The sequence below is a fragment of the Elephas maximus genome, chromosome 8 (genome assembly GCF_024166365.1).
Source record: "Elephas maximus indicus isolate mEleMax1 chromosome 8, mEleMax1 primary haplotype, whole genome shotgun sequence".
Taxonomy (NCBI): domain Eukaryota; kingdom Metazoa; phylum Chordata; class Mammalia; order Proboscidea; family Elephantidae; genus Elephas; species Elephas maximus.
The window spans coordinates 21,943,608-21,959,617 of NC_064826.1; the positions used below are offsets into that span (position 1 = coordinate 21,943,608).

The window sequence follows — 16,010 nt, forward strand, 5'->3', positions numbered from 1 at the left end:
CACCCTCAGCTCCAAACAGGAATATCTATCTGGACATCAACATTTTAAGGGGCATCCAAAATTCTGTACGACATATTCTGTAGGGAATATGTTGCAAGCATGCTAAATAAAGCCTCAAACTATAAGTAAGCAGAATGTCTGTTAGTAAAATGACTTACTTTGAGATGTTTACATAAGCAATCGCCACAGGACAAAATGAGTTCAACCTAGGGCTAAGAAGTATTATGATGGTGAGGTGGAGAGCGAAGCCGCGGCTGGGCAGAAATATTTCAACTTTTATCACATCACTCGGCAGCCATGAAGACAGATCAGACAGCCCAATCACACACCTCAGCCTGGGAATCAGGAATTTTATCAAGTGCCTTCAAAATACCCTTACATTCATTTAGCGGAGCCCGTATGGGCTCATTTAACCAATTTGGACCCATGAAATAGAATCACAGAGCAATATCCACACGTACACAGAGAATGGGAAAGAGAACAGAAGAGCATGAAACAGCTAGCAGAATCTATGCTAACGGCAACTCTCTTTGGAAAGCGATGCCACTTTGGGAAAAAAGGCTCCTGGACTTCCTCGATTTCCTTTCTTTGAATGAACAAAGGAAGAAAGGCAAAAATTGTTATAGCTCAGTACACTTAAATGAAAGCTAGGATCCTGCTTTCTAAGGAGCTCATTTACTTGCATTCCGGTATGTGAAGTCATAGTTAAACAAGTACTAAGAAGGAACCCAGAAAAATACATAGCAGCAAACATTCTGAAAATGGAATTCACTGCAGTGACATATCAAGTCTACTGATTATGTTGGGAGGGAGATGTTCTGTTGTGAGAAGCAACATATAAAAGAAGCCCTGTCTCATGGTTCCACCCACAGGAAAGCCATCTGATCAAACATGCCTTCACGTGTGCCGAGTTGCAGGGCTGACACATGCCCATCAAAAGACACGGTGCCCTGTCTTCAATGTCCATCTCCCTACAGCAAGGTTGTCTGCCATGGTGCCTGGATTTTCCCAACAAAAGCCTGTCAGTGGACAAAATGGCAGCCCAAGTAAGGTACAGGCAGGGAACCAAGCACTCTGCAGGTGAAAGATAACATATTCACTTTAGAACTTTTAGATAGAACTTTTTTGTTTAAAAAAAAAAAAACCCCTTTCAACCAAATTACTCTTCACATTTTGGGGTACAAAATAGGCAATAAAACAAAAATTTCCAAAGCACATAATTCTGTGGTCTCTTATTGCCCACTGTTGTAAGTGGTTTTGTATTTCTCTCGTTTCTGAAATTGCTTCCCTATTAAAGAACTATTTTCAAAAAAGTAAAATCATAACTCATATAAAGCAAACGTGTCAAAAATTTTAATTGACTAATTAATGAGGGAACCAGAAAGATAATTACAAATGATTCAAAGTAGAACCTGAAGCGCGTGCGCGCACACACGTGGCAACCAGGAATGCTGAAGAGAATCTGCTGAAGATACAAAACTGTAGAGTAAAATTAGAGAGTAAAACGTAAAGTCTGAAACCATTTCTTTTACAGGATGGAAATCAACCATCTCTCTACAGGATCACATTTCTAGAACAGGAATCATTTGCATCACCATCACAAGTTAAATTCTAGCTTTACAGAGATGTAAAAGAGCCCAGCCCAAAACCAAGCAGCAGGCCTCTAAAGAATCAGAGAACTCCAAATGGTTTACTAGACAGCACCCAGCATTCCACTGGAAGATACTCAGTAATCTTCTTACCCATTTCAAAGTCTCTTAAAGTTTCTCCTGATGTCCCCAACTAAATAGAAGAGGTGAGATACTATGTCCTAAATCAATGCCTTACAAGTGCTCAAAGAACACAAAAGGAACTGAACTCAGTGGAAGAGTGGATTGAAGTCTGTAAAAGAAGGTGCTTAAAGATAACCACCACTGATTGTGTTAAATGCCAACTTGAAAATATCCTGGCATTTCTTTCTAATTTTCATTCAGAAACTTGTTCAACCTGGGAAAAATAAAATTCTCTCCTATTCCCATGGAAAAGAGAAATGCTTTTAGATTTCTTTAGAGGGAGAAAGAGAGGCCCCTGCAGTTTTGGGGAGTTTGAGTAAGAGCTTTAAGAAACAAAAATTGGCCACACAGGACTTAGTGGACAAGAGCCAAGAAAGCAATGACCTCAGCCCTTGGGGTGAGGATAACTGGCTGAAGAACACTCTGGTACAATCAAGGTCTCCTTAACAACATCCAACACTTTTGTATAGATAAAGTTTTAGAAGAAGTTAAAAAAAAAAAAAAAAAGTGAGAGAGAGAAGAAGGAAGAAACAAAAAGAAAAGAAGCTGACCTTCGTACCAGCCTGGGAGCGCTAAATTTTTTAAACTGGTTGCCACTCTGGCATCATAGACGCTGTGTGCGGCCAGACTGCAGAGCACGATTCTGTACTGAGAATCCAGGTACATCAGCTGTACATGTCAGTCCAACGGAGGTCAAGAAACTTTGGGTGGGATGGAGGAAAAGCAAACAGAGCAATACCTTCCAGTAAATAAGCAACCACTAGAGCTACCAAATGCAGCAGAGGTGCAAGAAAGCGACTCTGAGAAACCAGCGTTCCCACCATCCACGGCTTCCCCTCAAGGAGACGACTGCATTATGTTCTGCAGACAGTGAGACGCTGCACTTTGCTCTTTCAGAGCTCCTTCTGGATTCTCTAAGGGCAGACCCAGCAGTAGGTAGGGCCCAGCGGCTTGGATGCATGGAGTTCCAGCTCACAGAAACCCACCAGGAAGGATCATGGGCCTGGACCTTGGGCCATATGTACAACTCACACTTCGGGAAGCACTAAAGAGACAGTATAATATGGTGTGGAGCGTAATGGCAATGGATTATTGAAAAACAAACAAAGAAGCAAAACCAAACAAGAAAGGCACGTTTGTGCTATCAAACTCCCAGTGATCAGAAAGAACAGAAAGGTGGTCAAAAGAAACTTTAGAATCACCTGAGAATAAGAAGAAAATCTAAGCTCAGCAGCCAGAAGACAAACAAAAGAAACTGAAACTTAACACAGACCTAACTTACAAAGCCCCTGAGTGATTCTGCTACTTTTAACTTCTTCAGACTTACTGGGCAAACCAATTTTTCCTTCTCTTTAGTCAAAAAGAATATTCTTTTAAAACTTAATTTTTCAGTCAGTGAGGCCTGACTCCCTGTGAAACTAAGTTAAGAGAATTCTGCAAAGGTCCCTAAGGCTCTTACGGAAAGGGGCCTACTTCAAATACCCCAAGGAGAAGGGGTCAGAAAGTGAAGGGAGAGGTCAGGGGGAGGTGATAAGAAAATTGAGACCTTATGCTTTTTATTTTTTTATGAAATATTTCTACCTTTTATATTTGCAAGTTAGAATTTCACTGGTCAGCTCTTCAACGCTTCAAGGTAAAACAGAGTAACCTAAAACACAGGTACCCAAATACCTCATCTTCCCCACCCCAAACCCCCAGAGCTAGTTTTTGGATCATTGCAGGTCATGACGAAAGTGTATTCTTATTAGTGCTACTATGCATCGCCATAAAAATTACAGCCTATATGGTAGTTCTACTCTGTCACATGGGGTCGCTATGAGTTGAAAATCAATTTAACAGCAAACAACAATGAGGCAAATTCAACAAAATCAACCATGGATACAGGAGGTTACAAAAACAGTATGTAACATGAATAAGAAACCAAGTCACAAAGTGATCAATGCCCAAGTAAGCACAGCTGCTGCTAAGACAAGGGGAGGGCAGGGAAGACAAGGATTTCTAAAAGGGAGAAGAGAGAGACAGGCAGGGCAAACAACAGTGAAATCACCATCACCTGGCCAGTGGTCAGGACTACAGAACAGAAGAAGGTAAAAGACATTCGAAGGAGACAACTTCCATTCTGACAACCTGTCCCCATTCTGGGACTCATAGGTAATGACTGATGAGGATGCCAGTCTGGGCTCTTTCCTCTAGTAACGCTATCCACAGATATGCAACAAGGCCGGAGAGGAAAGAACAGAGACAACAGGACACGGAGGAGTTCAAATGTGTACCTACACATGCACTCTGGCTCACCAGACTCCTGAGTACTGCTCATGCACTCATGGGAGAGGAAGGAGGCCTGGAGGTAAGGAAAAAATCCATTCGTGGTGGCTGCAACCTGACGGGTGGGGAGCCCTCTCTCACCCCAGAACCCTAATTGATTTGTCTGATTTACCAGAACAACAGTTAGCTATGCACCAGCTCCAGTTTATTGCCTGTTTCACACTTTGTATCTGCAGGAGATCATATTTATTACAGAGCAGGCTACAGCAAAAACAATAATAAACCTAAGATAAAAACAGCCTTATATTCATTCCACTGACATGCACATTCCAACTTTCTGTATATGGACGACCAAGGGAATTGAGACGGCATCAGGGAAGAAGAGAAGCCACAAATAAAGAAAAGGTGGATGCATGAAGTGAAACTATCACCACAGAACCATCCTCCAAATCAAATCAGGTCTGTTACCAAGTTAGTCAATTCTCAGGTGGCTTTACAGTCACAAGGGGAAACACTCTGGCTGGAGAGGAAATCAGATTATCACAGAAAGGACAACGGCCATCCCTATCCCACTTCATTCACCTTGAAAAGGCAACAAGTAACTTCTTCAGGATTAGGATCGAAGCTACCAACTTGGCAGTTAAGTATCTTTTTACCCTGAGTGGTCACTCTGCAAAAAGGTGTAAAAATTGCAGATGGGCCAAGTGCATCAAAGCCCTAGCCAAGACATGGGGTTCATTCACTTGGTGCAACATGAGGTGTCTGTCCACCTTCTGAAAAACACACTACTTGGTTGACATTAATGTCAAAAATCATCTGTATTAACAACAAAAAACAAAGCGAGAGCTCAGAAGTTGGAAGCTATCACAGAATTTTTGAGAAGTCAGAAAACTATAACCAATTCTCAATTGGGAAGAGAGGCAAGAAGTTCAGTTGGTGTTACGGACTGAGTTGTGTTCCCCAAACCTATGTGATGTAAATCCTAAGCCCCTATATATGTGCATACACTCCCATCTGGGAATAGGGTATTCTTTGTTATGTCTTAGGCCAATCATTTCTGACATTATAAAAGGAGCGGCTCAGGCACAGAAGCCAGCAAGCATAGATTGGGGAAGACAGATGCCACACCACGCAAAGATCGCCAAAGAACCAAGGAACAGAAATCGAAAAGCAACGAGGACTTTCCCCAGAGCCGACAGAGAAAGACAGCCTTCCCCTAGAACTGGCACCCTGAATTTGGACTTCTGGCCTCCTACACTGTGAGAAAAAAAATTTCTGTTCACTAAAGCCACCCACTGGTGGTATTTCTGTTACAGCAGCACTAGGGACTTAGATAGCTGGGATAGCAGACGAACACATAGGTAGAAGAAGCCTGTTTCGTGGCTCAGCCCCGATCAGCTCCAGCCCCAGGGAAGTGGATGAGTGCACAGAAGAGGCCGCTTGTCAGCACCATGGAGACTTGAGTCTCCCTTGCCAAGAGGACAGTCAGCCTCTACTCCTGTGTGAAGCTCACTTAATTCCTACCACGTGACATCAGCCAAGCAGGTCCCACCCTTGTTCCGTCTCCAGATGAAGGCATTTTCAATGCCTTCTGACCCCGGCCCTGTGAAATGGTTATTGAGAATGCAAGAGAAGAGATATGCACAGTGGGTGGAAACTCAGCCCCAAAAGCTGGAGGCAGTTCTGACTAGTCTGAAATGACAGGTTTTTCACCAGAGTCACGATATAACTTCTTCCCGGCAGCACGTTTCTTGAATGTGTTTAGGAGACCAAATGTGAGCGTGTGCACGTCTTTTTTTGGCCAAGGATGTGTTGGGACAGGAAGGGGCGAGAGGTATTATGCACAAATACCAGTTCGCAGTAAATTATTTTGGCAGCATATTGCAAATACTGTCAGTTCAACAAAAACTTTCATCTATCATGACCTGCAACTAAGAGGAAGATCAATCCAGGGACGACAACAACAAAAAAGCCAGATTAAATAAACATTAAGAAAACTTTATGAGACCATTAGGTATGTATATATTACATCACCTCTATTCCACGTGTTTCTTTTCTTTGTCAAGCTGTCGGCTGTTTGCCTGTCTGACCCTGCATGCCTACTCGTCCCTCAGACAGCCAAATCCCCAGCATGCTTCAGGAGCAGAAAAACCCATACATCTCACAGAAATGGCACAAGGGCACCCACCACACACGTGTACTTAACACAATGCTGTAAAGGAAAGAATGAAGGTTAACAGGAGAAAAAGACAAAACTCCTCTATTATAGAGGCTCACACGAAAAGTATAATCTAAGCTGAATAATGTGTGATCCAGGCAGACAAGGTCACACCTGACATCTATGTAAATTGAATAGCTTTTTCACTTCTCGTTTCCCACTTGGTCATGCTTTCCTTTTTTATTTATGTGGTAACTGAGGGAAATTTAACTGGCATTTATTTTTAAATAACTTAAAAGCAAACCAATTCTCCAACAATCCAGACAGAAAAGAGAATAAAGACATGGATGAAACAAAGCTACAGTTTAAAAGGGGGGGAGGGGAATAAAAAGGGAAGGGAAAAAACAAAACAAGTTTCACAAGACCCCTTGCTACCAAAAACAGAAACAGAGGAATAAGAAAACACCAAAAAGCACCAGGTAGAAGGCAGCATAAAGCTCAAAGACAGCAATAAAAGACATTTACTAGGAGACAGGCGTCACTGGGTGGTACACACAGTCAATGCACTTGGCTGCTAACCTAAAGGTCGGTGGTTTGACTCCACCCACAGGTGCCTCAGAAGAAAGACCTGGCAGTCTACTTCCAAAAGATCAGCCATTGAAAACCCTGCGGAGCACACTTCTACTCTGACACACATGGGGCTGCCACTGAGTCAGAACCAAATCAGCGGCAACTGGTTACCAGGACCTAACACTGTCAGGTGCCAAAAGGACAGCCCAAAGCAGGTGTGTCTCCACCTCAGAAACAGTTTCACCTGTAATCTGCAGTGACTGGCTGTTGAGAAAGAAAAATAACAGAGTTCCACTGCTTAAAACAAACAGGCTACTACTACGCCTAGGTGAGGGTGAGCTGGCTGAATGCTTTCGTAATAAGCAATCACAAAGAACAAAAGGTAAACAGATCTGGGAAAACGACCTAATAAGAAGATAATATACTCTAATTCATCACGACTGTGGCCTAGGCAAATTCTAGAAGCTTTTGTTTCTAGTAGTACTTTCTCCTTGGTACCCAAGACAAATCACCTGAGTGTCCAAGGTAAGGTTTACTAGCTCTTCCCCCTTCATCTCCTCTGGGCTAGAGGTCCTCCTTACACATGGCACAGACCTAGATGATGGGTGTCCCAGGAGCAGAGGGTGAATGGATGGGAGCCTTCCCTGGCCAAGTGATCAAAATCAGCACTTGGCACTTCTCACTCTCCCTTTTAGCCAGTTTTATTTCTCTTCATAGCAGTTATGACTACCTGACATTGCTCTTCTGTCTCTTTCTCTCTCGCACTTGACTGAAGGGACTTTATCAGTTTTGTTCAGTGTCATATTCTTAGTGTGTAGAGCAGTTCCTGGTACAACTAAATAAATATTCATTGGATAAATGAATAAATAAACCCTCTCAACTAGCAAAGGGATCTATTCAGCCCAAAGAGATCTTAAATGTGAAAGGGTAAAGTTCTTATCACGAAATAGTCATTTGGACATGGCCTTTTGGGAGCTCAAAAGTCTTTGTGTCATTCGTTCTTCTGTAGTCTCTCTATTATCGTGAAGGATGCTTGCATATTTCTCCATTCCCTCCCACTTATAGGGAACCAAGGGAAAAGGTCACCATAAAATCACAATCCATTCTTACACTTGTCCTAAAGCCTATCTGTGACCTTCTTCCTCTTAGGCATCCCACTCATAGATAAAATTAAACAGGGATTGGGAAAAAAAAAAAAAAAGTAACTTTAATATAGCTGGGGAGAAAGTCTAACTCTTAATAATTAAAAATTGAAACATTTTGGGTAAAGAGACAGAATGAGGTCTTATGCCCTAGTTTGAATTCTGCTTTTCCAGTTGCATTCGGGGCCTGAAAACATACAAGCTACAGGAGACACACACAAGCTGAAGACGTCAGCAAGTGAGCACAGTTCTTGATGCCTCTGAGCCACTCAGCTCTGTTCAGGGACATGACTCACCCCAGATATGTCTGCAACACGGTGGATGGGTACTTCCTTCTTGCTGTGCAACCCTTTGCCATTCTTAATAGCTCTGTGAAGGAAGAAGAAAAAACTGATGAAAATAAAAACCACAAGGGGAAGGGGTAGGAGGGTGAGAATATGGAGGCAAGAAGAGAGGGTCGTTAAAATGGTGACCTATACCTACACGTTTCACACTGGACACTGCTGAAGTTGCCAGTCTTGCCAAGAGTGTTTGGTGGAGGGGAAAACATAAGCCCGCTTTTCTTCTAAGCCCAGTTACTGATACTTGGCTGCTAGTTTCAGCTAACAGTGTGCCTGGTAATCAGAGAGACCTCAGTACTTGTTTCCAAATTAAAGGCATTGTTCCAGGCACAAAAGAAGAATCAGTTGGGAGAGCACACTCAAAAGAAACAGAAGTAATGTTTCTTTCAGGGTTTAATCACGTAAAACATTTTAAATGCAAAATATGTAGCCAGTGTTCCAATTCTAATGGAAATAAGTTCCTCCCAGGTAAAAAGATAAGTTGCCCTGAATGAAGCAATATTGTATAGAAAAGTCATTTAACAGTAGGGAAAAAATTAGCAAATGCTGCATAACTGACATTAAGCCTCATTTTCAATTGGTCTTGGGTTGTAACAACACTGGATTGAACAGGGGACACTGGGATGATGCCACACACCTGACCACTGGTTGGTTCGCTCTATCTAATCTCCCACCTTTTCTCTCCTAATCCCTAGAGTGACGGCATGAGGGACAGATGTCACAAGTAGGTTTCACTCATGAGACTATGAAGGCCCACAGGATAAACACTGATGGCAAACCACCACGCCACTGCACTAGTAGGTAAGTCCTTTGCGCATCCTGCCAGCCATGCAGACCCCAGCAGGGAACAGTTTTGAGTTTAGAGGCAGACTAGCCTTTCCCAGGGTTTCTGAGTTCCAGAGGAAGCGCAGAGAAGCACCCAGGCTGGGTCAGTGCATGAGGCTGTCACACTGGCAGCCACACTTCTCCCTTCTCCCCAGGCCAGCTCACACGGGAACCACCAGGAAGAGGGACACTGCTCTTCAGGGGTTTCTTTCAGGGTCATAGCTTCCTAAATCAAACTCACATAAACAAAACTGGGTGAAAAGTAGAACAGTCATATTTCTTTCACATTTGGGCCTTTATCGCTCACTCTCCCCACTTCCTCCATCCTGGGGTCTGTCTCTCAACTAATATGAAATGCCTTTGGTTTAGAAATGACAAACAAATGCTTTCCTCACTATCTAGTTTCCATTTCACAATGAGGGTAAGAAATGATAGTACAGAATTAACAAGGAAAAAAAGCATTTACTCACTTAACTCGGATCTGAACTGCTAACTGAAAGGATTTTCAAGTTCCTTGAATCTCATGGTTCTTCCTTAAATTCAATCAAGGGCTTCAGCTTTATAAATTGCAGACTGGGTCAGAATACTTCCTACTATAATATAATCTACTGATTTACTACCCAGGGATCCTGTTAATCATTGACTTGGGCTGATTCTCAAAGCTTGTCTTCGGTTGCTTGGGATTTCCAAGCTAACGACAAAGATGGTTTTCATGGGAAACTAACGGCTAGAAGGAGTCCCTGGGTGGTGCAAATGGTTAATATGCTCGGCTGTTAACTGAAAGGCTGGAAGTTTGAGTCCATACAGAGGCACCCTGAAAAAAAGGCCTGGTGATCTACTTCTGAAAAGTGAGCTGTTGAAAACTCTGTGGAGCACATTTTTATTTTGACACATGTGGGGTCACCATGAGTTGGAATCGACTTGATGGCAACTGGTTTAATGGCTAGAAGCCAACAAATAATCCAACTCTCTCACCTTCCTTTCTCACCTTCCTGCTTACCTATTACCTGTGTCCTACCTATTACCTGTGTCCTCTTTCTACAACCTCCTCTGCCATAGAGGGGCTCTCCTGGTTTGCTACCCTAAGCTGTAGGGAACAGCCTTAAGAAGGAAGCCTCTGTGAGGCAAGGCAGCTTACTCCCATCTGACTGTAATTCACCCTCCTCCAAGGCCTGCCTGCTAAGCTCTCTGCAGGTCCTCTGGGGCACACACTGCCTACAGCCTTGTCCTCCTTTAACAACGAGAACAACCAAAACAAATGGATCTGCCCTGTACACAGACAAGTTCACATTACAGCACTGCTGAACTCATGGCCTTTCCTGGGGCTGCGAGCATCTGATACACTGTGAGGGAAAAAGAGCAGGGCCTCACTCCACGGGAAGTTAGAAATCACAGGCTCTCGAGGCAAGAACAAGATGGTGGTAAACTCATCAAATTCTGCTTTCTTTTAATGACCCGAAGTGGCTCTTTGCCATAAGCAGAAATCCAGAACTTAACCAAGACTAAGGATGCTACCAAAGGGAAAAATATTACACCCAAAACTGAAAATGTAGCTGACAGTGTACACACGACATTAAAAAACAAAGCAGGATTTTTAAAAAATTAAGTCTTTACATAAAAACAAAACAAAACTTTTTTATGCTCTGCCTTCTTTCTAAAAAGGGTAGTAATGGATCCTTATTTGCATTCAGGAATTAATTTTAGAAAACCCTTCAAAGACAGTTTTTTTCATATTTAAGATATGGTTGTTAAATTAGATCCGTTTCAGGCACATTCAAGAGGCCCCTAGAGAGTAGCATTGTAATGTCATACATAAACTGAGACATAGTTCTTATTTTGTTAGTTCTGAACAAAATAGAAGCAAAATTGCAAGTTAATAATAGGTTTAAACACTGCCCACCTAGGAAGCACTCTAAAGTCTAAGTGGTCTATAGTCCCAGGCTACAAAAGATGAGGATGGCTGAGAAATTAGCTCAATGGTCTCATTCAGCATGAGTCTCCTTTCCTGTGCTAAGCTGGCTTGGGTTTGCATTCCCACACTGCTGAGGAAATGGCTCAGGGGGGCCATCACCAGAAAGGCTCTCTCAGCCTGCAGGAAAGCTAATGCCACAAGAGCTTGTCCCCAAAATAGCATCTGGGGGAAGCGCCCCAACACAGATGTTCACACATGTATCAAAGAAGTAAGGAGCAAAAACTGAGAGCAGTGGCTTCGTACAGTTTTTTGCAGAAGGGAATATAGACCTTTTTTGTTCCAGGACTATGGGAAAGTACCACATGGCTGCCTAAGAGCCACAAAGACGGAAAACAAAAATGTGGAGAGCCACGGTGTGCTGCAAACAGTGAGCTACCTTGTTGTCACTTCTCAGGGAGGCTTTCCCCCACATCTTATACAACCCAGCTCACCTGGGGTCTGTTGGTGGGGCTGAGTCTTTGAGGTATGGGAGTCTAGTCAGGTAGCCAGGCTTACTGCCACTGCCACCTGCTCCCAGAGGGAGCACTAAACTTCCCTCCCCACACTGTCTCTCTCTGCAGGCTGAAGCCACAGCTATGCGGCCCTTTTCATTAGGCAAGGCATGAAAACTCCTGACTTCTCAATTTGTCCTGCTGCGTCTGCTTAATAGCGGCTTCCTAACAAAGGCAGGTGAGCCCTCGGGCCGACCAGGAGAAGGGAAGCAGCGGGAAGAACACAGCCTGCTCCTTTCAGAAGCTGTCTTTTCCAAGAAGCAGCAGCACAAAGACCAGTACGTCCATAATGGACCCAATCACCACTAGTCAGGAAAAGCTAGTCCACAACCACGTACATACACAGAGGTAACGGACCAGCAGACGGATGGAAACTCAGCTGCCTACGTTGCTGTAGGGTGGTATGGTGTAGGAGAGGAACCCCATTCAGGTCACTGGAAAAACACTTCTGTTAAATGGCAAAGTCTGAAATTCTCACATGTGAGCTGCTCCTGTCTTCTTACTAGAAGAGAAAACCTGTAATTTTGCAAAGGCATATGAGATCCTTGTTGAAGCAAAATCAGCCCACTGCCTCAGCACAACAAGACTAGAAGAATCTGAGCACATTCTTCAACTCTGGGCAAATGAACAGAGTTTGCTCCCAGGTTCTGTAATCTCTGCCCCAGGAAGACTACCAGGACACCGAGTAAGCCTCAGACAAGCTACCCCAGGGCTGGCCGGTGGCTGCACTAGGAGTGAACAGGATATAAAAAGGAAGAAGTCAGGAAACGCAACAGTGGCATAAATATCTTAAAAAACAGAATTTCAAACTTCCCAGAAAAAATTAATTTCCTAATAATCTAACCTGAATTTCTGAATTTCATGAATTAGACAGTGGAACAAAATAAAGAGCTCTGAAGGCGTTTTAACAGTTCCTAGAAAGAGCCCAGGTAGTGCAGTGGTTAAGCACTTGGCTGCAAACCAAAAGGCTGGTGGTTCAAACTCACCCAGTGGCTCTGCGGGAGAAAGGCCTGGTGATCTGTTTCCATAAAGACTATGGCCAAGAAAAGCCTATGGGTTTTGCTGTGCGTATTCTCAGTAACAAAAATAAATAAATAAAAAACAAATAAAATGTAAAAACAAACCAACCTATGGGGCAGTTCTACTCTGTTACATGGGGTCGCTATGGGTTAAAATAGAAAATTGGCTCAACGGCACCTAACAACAATAGAAGAGTAAGAGTTGCTTCTGACAACAATAGAAAACTAAGAGTTACTTCTAAAGTTATCTAAGTAAAGAGCTGGATAATTGATAGCCAGAGGCAGAAAGTGGGAATACGGAAAGTTGGATCCTTTAAGGGCCTGAAAAAATACAACCAAATGACCAGCCTTCTCTGGAGGCCTTGTCACCACTGACATACAACAACAGTCCATCTTGGGCCGACAAACAGGCCACGGTTCTAAGCCCCATTCAGTGACAGTAGACTGTTATACTCTAGAAATATTTTTGTGAGTTCACAAAGGAAGCCAAAAGAAAAAAGTTGGATCCAGCCTGGCCATAATCATAAGACAGGCGTCACATTAGGAATTCTTCAGCTGGGGTCCTGAGTGAGTTTCAGGTGGAATGCTGGGAGTATCTACGAACCACCTTGAGATGGTACTAGAATTACATATGTGAATTTTCCTGGGAGTGGAATCTTTCATCAGATTCTCAGAAAAAGAACTACTGTTGTATATAAAAGGGATCTAAACAAAATAAAGTGATGCGAAGCAGAGATGGCGTACAACAGAGAGGTGGACGGGGAGATGATGGGGCCAGGGCAGAGGCCACAGAGCAAGGAGTCCCTGAATACGTCTCCTCATTCCTAATTTCCCTTTAACAATGTTTTCCTAGTAACCAGAGATCAAAATTTCCTTGACCTCGGCTTCTGCTTTCTCCCCTACCCCCAATACTTGTTTCCTTCCTAATAGTACTCACTTGGCCCTTTTGTAAGCATCCTGGTCCAGGCCCTCACTATTTATTCCAAGATGACTTCGGGAATATTTTAACTAAATTCATTCGATCCCTTTTGATACTGCACATTGATCTGATTTGACAGTGCACACCAATGCCACATGACTTCTTCACAAAAATTGATTTCATCATGTGCTCCTCTACTTAGATCCCAAAGACCACTAGCTTGTTGCATCAAGCTGAAATTCTTATGCTTGGTTTTCATGGGCCTCCACAATGTGACCTCAGTTATGTCTTCATATAATTTCCACATTACTCTCTCTAATCCAACTAGGCCCACATTTTCTCCAACCCTGCTCCCCAACATAAAAATTGTTTATTATGTGTGATCCCCAGGCTCCTGCTCCCTCCTTGATCCTCTGTTCTTTCAGGTCTGGCTATAGAACGGAAAGAGTTTTGCCTATCTGGAGATGGGTAGCAAGCAATACTAGATGTGTGCCACTTAGTTCAGCATGTAATTATAAACGGCAATGTATTACCTTCAAATTGCTTCATGTGTTAATCTTTATTTCTATAGCTAGACTATAGCCCCTTTGAGGGTTAGGATTCTGTCCTTAATATTTGTTATGGTATTTAACACAGAGCTATATTTACATAATTATATAAACTCAGGGTCATCTGTTCAATTACTGTGTGCCTAGTAACGCTGAGCAAATGCCTGAGTACTGATAACCTAACACAAAATGCTGAAAATATTTCAAATTGGAGACATGGGTAAAGCCAAAGTGACTGCTGGGCAAGAGACTCAGGCATGCTGGTTCTCCTAGACTCAAAGGCACATGATATATACTCTGGGTCTTGGGTATACTGGCTTTCCTACTTGTGATGGCACCAGGTGGAAGAGGTTAAAGGCTGGCTTTTTTAACCTCTCCCTTGAGCACAGAAGCATCAAGAACATAAAGCATCAAATGTCCTCCGTCAAGTCTCCTTGAACTAGAGGAGCAAACAATATGAACTGACCACAAGAAACAATAAAACATAACCAAGCGGCAGGATAGTAAGGAACTCCTACTAGAGAAGAAAAATGACTGAGGAGAAAGGAAAATAATTCCCACAGAAAAGGTTTAAAAGGCAGAAGAGTAACTTGTTAAATTTCTAAAAACATTTCTCACCGTGTTTCAGGGGAGACTGACAAATGCAGCATTTCACTGTGAACCAAATACACGTATGAATGAAACATAGCAGCACTAAACAAGTCCTCTGGTGTTTCTACTGGTGCCTTGGCAGTGGAGGAAGAAACAGGGTCTCCTCACTCACAGAACAGTCACAGGTGCAGAGTGGTAGGTGGGGGGGCTGAGACTATGCAGCTGCATTTTCAATGAAAATGAGAATTACTGATAAGAAAGACAAAATAGATGGAGAGCACATAGACCGAAGATGAGGAAATTGAGCCCTACAGTCAAGGGCAGGTGGGTGGACTAATGAGTCAGCAGGTATTAGGAGGCAGCGAAGCAAATAAAAAACTCTAGGCCATCATCTTGTCTAAAACTAATACAAGGAAGAAATGACGATGCCTGCTATTGTGGCAGACATGACAATGGATTGCAGTAGTCAGGTAAGAGCCAAAACCAAAACCAAACCCACTGCCGTCAAGTCGATTCCGACACATAGCTACCACATAGGGCACAGCAGCACTGCCTCAGTGTTTCCAAGGAGCAGCTGGTGGATTCAAATGCTGGCCTTTTGGTTAGCAGCCAAAGGCTTTAACCACTACACCAGCAGGGCTCCTAGGTAAGAGAGAAGGTCAAAAACAAAGCAAAAACCCATGGGCTCTATGGCAGAGAATAACAACAGAAGCACCATCCCAATGCTGAAGACAATGGGAAACACAGTTACAAAAGATATGCAAACTCCACCGTCCCAGATTAGGATCAAAGGAATAGCAGGGATAGGAAGTTGATTATTAGCAGTCTACAGTCTTCTTGAGAGGACCAAGTCTCGGCAAAGTGAGATTAGATCCAACGGTAATCAAAAACTGCCTCACTGACACTGATTTTCTAGTTTGTGACGTCCTGATTAGAAAGGCAATATAAGTCCATCAAAGACAATTTTTAGGAAACAATGATCCATGATTCTATTCCAACTTCTAAGCACCGTCAACATATTTTCTGAGTGCTTATGCACCCCGTACCCATGTTACACCTTAAAAAAAACTGCTTCACAGTGGAAAACATTTTGTAGCCTTCCTTTTTTCCCCAGAAACAAGTAAACGAATACTTTCCTATGTCATTAATTTTTTTACATCATGTTTAACAGCTACACAATAAACTCATCATATAGATGTATGTCCCATAATTTAATCAATCTACTATTGCTAGCTATTTAGGTGAATATAGTTTCTTCCAGTATTATAAATAATGCCAAGAAGAATAACTTCTAGATAAACTGTTGGGCACCTCTCTAATTACTTCTTTAGGATAAATTCATAGAAGTGGAACTACTGGGTCATAGGGCAAGGAAGCAGTATTTCTGTTTTCCATCT

At 42.8% G+C, this 16,010-nt stretch overlaps 1 protein-coding gene across 1 annotated transcript in view; it reads right to left on the bottom strand.

The window, feature by feature from the left end:
- Positions 1-16,010, bottom strand: part of SND1 (staphylococcal nuclease and tudor domain containing 1) — a 496,139-nt gene that overhangs the window by 185,922 nt on the left and 294,207 nt on the right. The window contains exon 14 of the mRNA XM_049894741.1: positions 8,204-8,276. Within this exon, the coding sequence (XP_049750698.1) occupies positions 8,204-8,276 (73 nt within the window). The remainder of the gene's footprint in view (positions 1-8,203; positions 8,277-16,010) is intronic.